At 60.3% G+C, this 6,691-nt stretch overlaps 1 protein-coding gene and 1 long non-coding RNA gene across 4 annotated transcripts in view; one reads left to right on the top strand and one right to left on the bottom strand.

The window, feature by feature from the left end:
* Positions 1 to 1,660, top strand: part of LOC117997933 — a 2,133-nt gene extending 473 nt beyond the window's left edge. The window contains exon 2 of one of the 2 annotated variants that reach the window (XR_004675915.1): positions 1,145 to 1,660. This is a non-coding gene — a long non-coding RNA (uncharacterized LOC117997933). Of the gene's footprint in view, positions 1 to 1,140 lie in introns of both variants that reach the window. The other variant, XR_004675914.1, reaches the window with a different exon arrangement.
* Positions 1,661 to 2,253: 593 nt separating this feature from the next.
* The window catches only part of TTYH1 (tweety family member 1), a 14,400-nt gene continuing 9,962 nt past the window's right edge, over positions 2,254 to 6,691 (bottom strand). The window contains exons 7-13 of one of the 2 annotated variants that reach the window (XM_034986474.1): positions 6,465 to 6,555; positions 6,204 to 6,296; positions 5,953 to 6,045; positions 3,061 to 3,203; positions 2,887 to 2,932; positions 2,706 to 2,786; positions 2,254 to 2,580 (exon numbers count right to left, since the gene is read on the bottom strand). In XM_034986474.1, the coding sequence (XP_034842365.1) occupies positions 2,748 to 2,786; positions 2,887 to 2,932; positions 3,061 to 3,203; positions 5,953 to 6,045; positions 6,204 to 6,296; positions 6,465 to 6,555 (505 nt within the window). In that variant the 3' untranslated portion in view covers positions 2,254 to 2,580; positions 2,706 to 2,747. The remainder of the gene's footprint in view (positions 2,581 to 2,705; positions 2,787 to 2,886; positions 2,933 to 3,060; positions 3,204 to 5,952; positions 6,046 to 6,203; positions 6,297 to 6,464; positions 6,556 to 6,691) is intronic. The other variant, XM_034986473.1, reaches the window with a different exon arrangement.

Here is a 6,691-nt window from a genome sequence, read left to right as displayed (position 1 = left end):
GGATAGGTGCGTACAGGAGGGCAGGTGGGGGTCCGGGGCCGAGCGGAGAGGTGCGTACAGGTGGGCAGGTGAGGGTCCCGGGCTGAAGGGATAGGTCTGGGCAGGTGGTAGCCACTGGAAGTGCACTGGGGCCAGGCTAGGGAATGTGGACCTGGTGGGCAGCAGTGTGCCATGTGTTTCCATCCAGGCTCCTGACAGATGACATGGTCCCGCCCAGCTCAGGAACCGCTCTGTGCAGTCATTGTAGGCAGTAGAATAGTATTTCAGAAGCGATTTCCTTCCACATTAAAAACTTCTAAAACTGTTAGAAACTTTTGTATTGATGACTGAGTATCATTTTGTTAGTTAGCACAGTGGATCTTTTTCTGTCCTTTCATTTAAAAAAGATCACTGCCGGGCCTGTTGGCGGGAAATCAGGTAGCCTGAATCTCAGGGTGCTTTTGGAATATCCCAACACAGCAGCTTCAGCTTGTGGACGAGGACTCAGGGTCGCTAGAGGGCAGTGTTTGAGATCAGCACAGCCAGAATAGCTGCGGGCCGGCCCAGGGTCCGGCAGCCCAGCTAGTCGAAAGGAGAAATTGAGTCAACACTTGGCCCCCAGAGCCCCTCACTGGAAACCGCGGTCGATTTTTCCATCCCAGCTTCAGGCCATTCCACACAGAAAACTTCCTTGAACATTACTTGCAGTGCCGAAGACAGAGACGATTAGGAAGCCCAAGAGCAGCTCCCCAGTGGCAGGCCCCCCCGAGGGCCTGACATCTGGCACTGCAGGCCACCAAGCCTGACCCGAAACCCTCGTGCACAGTACCTGCACTACTCCGGTGGCGCTTGGAAGTGACCCCATCAGTGTTTCTGGAGGGGGGAGCGTGAGCATTCACACCAGGTGGGGGGAGTAGTCTGTTTTTGCTGCTCGGCGAGTTGAGGGAGACTTGTGGTCTAGGAGAATCTCAGAGGAGGGCCTGGGGAGCTGTCTTACGTGCCCCCGCCAGGGGGTGAATCGGCGGAGCTCCCACAGGTCACATGACTGCCCACGGCCATCTGGTGGTGAGTGGCAGGCAGGGCCCTTAATCGTGGCCTCCCCTGCATTTGTCCACTGTGCTGCCACCGTCTGTCACCCCCAGCTCACCTCTCCTTTCCTAGGCAGTCCCTAAAATCCCGAACCCAAGAGCTGTTGTGTTCCGGAGAGCCCTGCAGTGCGGTGATTTATGGGACTCGGCCTCTCTCCGTGGCCTTCAGCTCAGAGTTCAGCCTGTCCACAGCCCTTGATAGACATCCTGAGATTCCGATGCCTCTGCTTCATCTTCCCCAGAGTATAACAGCCTGGCCAGAGGGTCACACATGAGCAGACTGTCATCACAGCATCGGGAGCTGCGCGCCCCAGCGTCCTCCAGAGCCCAGCCTGGCCAGCGGCGGTTCCAGCACTGTTCTCACTGTGTCGTGGCGCGGGGGGCGGGGAAGGAAAGCATTCCTCCTCGTTTCAGATTGCACTTCCTAGTTGTCAGGCTTTGAACACCCCATTGTCTGTTCCCTGCTGTTGGGGTTTGCGCTTCATCAAATGTGTGTCATAATCGCTTATTTTCAAGTTAAGTGGTCCTTTTCTTAGTGTATGGAAGCTTTGTCGATTATGTTTATGTAGTAATAAAAACACATTCCTCAGCCATAGGTGTGAAAACAGTTTTTCCCTAGAATACCAATTTGCCTTCTGGCTTTACGTTATTGTTCTTAGTTCCACAATTTGTCAAATAAATTACCTTCTCCTTGCCAGCTTTGGGGTATCTTGCTGGAAGTGCTCCCTTCCCGGCCAAGGTACACCCCACACAAGAGTCTCCTACTTACTCTGTGCGATACGTGTGCTCCTTCCTTTGTCTACGGTAGATCTTCACCTGTCTCGTCTGTAGAACGTCTTCTTCCAGGCAGAGACCAATGGTGTCCGCAGAGCTTTAAAACCACACGGCCTTTCACTCTGACTTGACGTCTGTCTTCTGTGTCACACACACACAAACACACACTGAGATCTATTCCTGGCTTGTCTGATCTCTTCCTGGGTCAGGACATGTGTCCTACTTTTAGAATCAGGCAAAAAAGTCATTATTATTTTAAAAACAACAAAACAAAAACCCAATGTCCTTGGAAATGCCTGGCAGCCAGGAGGCGGCAGTGGAGGGGTCTCCCTGGCCCCAACCAGGAGGCCAGAGCAGGGAGGAGACAAATAAGGACCCAGCTGCTTGTAAAATAAAGTTTTCCCTTTTATTTCAAATCAACCCATTCCCGAGTTAGTGCCGCAACTTGAGATGACGGCCCTAAGCCCCCTGGGGCCTGGCAGGGACGAGGACACTCGTGTCCCTTCGAGGATGGGCCTGGTGGCCAGGGGTGAGGGGTTGCGGGGCTAGCTGGCCGCCCCTCCCTGCCAGCCCCAGGGCCCGGCCTGCCCCCTGGCTGGCTCCCCAGGCAAGGGCGCGTGGGAGAGGAGGCAGGGCAGGGAGGCAGCCCGTGGGGGTGTCCGTGTCCAGAGGTGCTGTTAGAGGTGAGAGCCCAGTCAGGCTGGGTTAGTGGGGTCTTCTCTGGCAGCCAGGGAAGGAACTGCAGAGAGAGGCAGACACAGGGCGCCGGATGCAGGTGGCAGGGCCACCCCCCTGCCCGGAGCGAGGGAGAGGCGAGCAGGGGCTGGCCGCGGGGGGAGCCAGGGTGCCGCTCTGGAAGCTCACCGGGGTGGGGGCTCAGGCTCCAGTCTGGCACGGAGGAGGGGCTCAGATAGATGACTGCCACTGCACGAAGCGCTTGGATTCCTGCAGGGGAGATTGGGGAGATCGGGGAGGGGGTATGGAGGGGATCTGGCTCTGTATCACAGGCCCCTGGCCTCCTCCCTCAGACCAGCGAGTACGGTACCTGAGGGTTGAAAGGGTCGTCATCATCTGCATCGTCATAGTCGTCACTGGGGGGCGATGGGAGTGGCAGAGAAGCCGGATGGGGGACCTGTCAGGAGGCTGCTGCCCCAACAGCGGCCCAGGGGTCCAGCCCGCACCGCCTCCCCCCAGGACCACGCCGCCCTCCCCTCCTGACCTGGGCGGGAAGAGGGCCCAGGCACGCGGCAGGCTGCAGAGGGTGGTGGCTAGGGCCCCCGCAGACAGGAGGGAGAAGAGCAGCAGGAAGAGCAGGCCTTCCAGGGCATCCTCACACAAGCCCCGCAGGGCAGCGCCGTAATCCTGGGGGGGCGGGGGGAGGGCGGGGGGGGCGGTGTGTCAGCGGGCACGCCCCCTCAACCCCACACAGCCGGCTGTGCCATGCTGGACAAGTCACTCAACATCTCCGTGCCTCCGTATGAGCACACAGGAGGTGCTCCAGGCACAGTCATCATTACACGTGCAGGTGTAAACCCAAATCTTGGCCTCCCCTCCACCCCACCTCCAGCCACCACACCGGCTCAGCCTTGGTCCAGTGCAGGGGTTCCGACACCATGAGCCCGATGATTCTCCGTCGTGGGGCGTCCCGTGCACTGTAGGATGTTGAGCAGCATCCCTGGGCTCTGCCCACTACGTGCCACGAGCACCCCCACCCTGGCTGTGACAACCATTGCCAAATGCCCCCCGGGGGCAAAATCTCTGGCTTACAACAACACTTAGAATAATGCTTGGAAGAACCCCTGACTTGGAATTATACCTTGCGCATAATGCACGCTCAGTAAATGCTGGCAGCCCCTCCCGGCATCCCTGGAAATGAGCTGAGCCATTTCCTGAATGCCCGGCCATCATTCATCCCACAGATTAGCCAAGGGCCTGCTCTGTACAGGTGTGGCTCCCACTCCCAGGGCTACGTGAGTTACGAGGCTCCAGAAGGTCATTTCAGATGACCGTAAGCCGAGAGGGGACCAGAGGGCAGGACCGGGCCCCGACAGCATGAAGGAACAGTGGGCTCGAGGCCCAGGAGCCGTCTGGGGGCTGCTGTGGCCCGAGCAGGGACGGGGTGCAAGGGGCTGAGGCTGGGACCAGCCCGGGCCCTCGCAGATGAGGCCAGGAGCTAGGCTTTAATCCACATGCAGGGGAGTCACTAGAGGCTTTAGTGGAGAAAGAACTTGATCGGATTGTGTGATAGAGGCTCACCCAGCTGCTAGCTGTTGTGGGAGGACAGATGGGGGGGCAGCAGGAGGGCAGGAAAAATGCTCTGCGGCCACTGGGCGGGAGGGGAGGAGGGTGACCAGGGTAGCAGCAATGGTGGAGGGAGCCACGCTCAGAGTCCAGATGGGCTTCGGAGGAAGGGCCGGCAGAGCTTTCCTGGGGAGTGGTTGTGGGAGGTAAGGACAGACGGCAAAAGGGATGATCCTAGGTTTCTGGCTTGAGCCCCTGGGCGGGGGGCAGCGGTGTCTGGTACTGAGCCAGTGAAGCCCGAGCGAGGGGCCCGTCAGCGCAATGGGGCGTTCTCTTTTTACTGCATCAGGCACCTAGACAATGTCCTTTCATCCCCCTCCTGGTCCTACAAGGCAGAGATCGGGCCCCCTCACACTGCTGCCTTTTGCCGTGGCAGAAAGTTGAAACCCAGAGAGGGCAAGCCACTTGCCCAGAGTCACAAAGCCTGGAAGGGGCAGAGGTGGGATTAGAGCCAGATCTGTCAGGCTCCAGAGGCCCCCTCCTGCCACTTTATCCCTGATGTCCCTCAATCCTGATTGTAACATGTGGGGACCCTAAAGCCCAGAGAGGGGAAACTGAGGCCTGGAGTCACGGGGTGCACAGAGTAGAGGGTGAGACTCTGACTCACCTTCCCCCCTCCCTCCCTCCCCTCTGTCCACAGGGAACCTTGGGAAGTGCGATCCAGCGCAGTGTTGGCCTGGACCACAGAGAAATTTGTGGGCCTCAGTTTGCCATTGAATAAAAGAGCAGGGTTGCCTTCTAGGGTTCTGCAGGTCAGGTATTCAGCAATTCTGAGTATTGATTCCTTGCCCCCCCCACCACCACTGCCCCCTTCCTAGAGTGCCAATCTGAGAAGCTCTGGGGACAGTGGCAGCCATGGAAGGGATGCGATCACTAAGGATGCCCGCATAGATTTGAATTTCAGAAGCCCAGCAACAAAAAAATATTTAGTACAGACATGTCCCCAATATGGCGGGAGACCTACCTACAGCGAAGAGGTATTTGTTGTTTGCTAAATCTGGCAGCCCTGTTGGAGAGCCCGTGGGGGGACAGACAAGAGGGGGGAGGAGGCATGTGCGCTCCTCCAGGGCAGAAGACTAGGCCTGAGCGGCAGGGGGCCCTTGGGATGGGGGTGGGGTGAGGAAGCAAAGGGATGACCCTGAGTGACTGCCTGGCGGTGGAGGCTCACAGAGGGAGAGGGGGTGTGCCGGGCCAGTGGGGAGACCCGGCCCTCTGCACGTCCTCTGTAAGAAGGGGTCATGAAAGCAGCATGGCTAACAAGGGCGCAGGTGCATCCCGCCTGTGCTGCACCTAGTAAAGCCAGGCGCAGGTGAGTCACCCTAACAGACTGTGGTCCCGCCCGGCAAAGCAGGTATCCTCTCCGTCATTTCACGGGTGACAGGGACGGGGACTCGGGGCTCTCCCCTGCCGGTGGCCACACAGCCGCAGCAGAGCCAAGGTTGGACGAGTCTGCGGGACGCCGGGCATGCTTTCTCCGGGCGGCCCTGCCCAGCCTGCTGCTTCAGTGTGGACCTTACAGCTACTGCCCCCTGCGATCCCGGTTCATTTATAACGGAGGACGCTGAGGCACGGAGTACTTAGCGACTTGTCTGGGTCGGGAGCTAGGACAGGAGCCCACGCTGTCTAGCTCCGGCATTCCCGAGGCTGCAGGGGCTCCAGGGGAGAGACGGGGAGGGGGACGGGGAGGGGTGGCGGTGGAGGGAGGGGAGGCGGACGACAGGTGCGCGGATGGGGTGGGTGGATAGGTAAGGGAGGAACGTAAGGATTTTTCGGGCTCCCTGGAAGAATCTGGACGGGGGACAGGGCGCACCTTGTGCAGCCCGCGACAGTGCAGCAGCGCCACCAACTGGTGGAAGTCTCCTTCTGTCACATTCAGCGTCTCCTCCAAGGACAGCAGAGGCTTCTGCGCGGGAGCGAGCGTTATCCCACCTGCTCCTGCGGGGCCGGGCTGGCCCGGGCTCCGCCCCTCTCGGCGGGCCCCGCCCACAGGCCGCGGGCCCCGCCCACAGGCCGCCCTTCCCCTTGGACTCGGGGCTGTGGGGGGAGCGCCGGGCGGCCGACCTGCGCAGAAGGGAACTGGGGGACAGCTTCCCGCTCGAGGCCCTGCAGCTGGGAGTGGATGTTGGCCAGAGCTCGCTGCGACAGAGTCAGCCTCTGCGGGAAGACAGGGGGAGGAGGACCGGGTAGTGGCCGCCCCCAGACCACTCTCTTCCCCGGGGACACAGGACTGAGGGCCCCCGGCGCCCGCAGCCTCCCCAAGGACCCGCAGTCCAGGCCCCAGCCCGCCCTCCTCCACCCGGCTCCCTTGCCTGCACCCCTAACCTGTTGAAAGGGGTTGGAGACCGCCTGATTGCAGAGGAAGTAATAGTTCAGGATGTCTGAAGTGGGAGGGAAAGAGGGGGAGCCCATGAGCCTGGGTCCCCGGAGCCTCCCCGCGGGAAGGTGGGAAGGAGCAGGGCGCTGCCTCCCCACCCTCAGGGCCAGGGGCCCCTCCCCAGCCCGGGGGCCTCCTGTGGTCCCAGCGACCCGACATTCAGGGACAGGCTACC

The sequence above is a fragment of the Mirounga leonina genome, unplaced genomic scaffold (genome assembly GCF_011800145.1).
Source record: "Mirounga leonina isolate KUSES-001 unplaced genomic scaffold, KU_Mleo_1.0 Mir_376, whole genome shotgun sequence".
In the NCBI taxonomy this organism is placed as follows: Eukaryota; Metazoa; Chordata; class Mammalia; order Carnivora; family Phocidae; genus Mirounga; species Mirounga leonina.
Note: the sequence above shows the minus strand (reverse complement) of the source record. Positions and strands in the feature narration are given on the sequence as shown.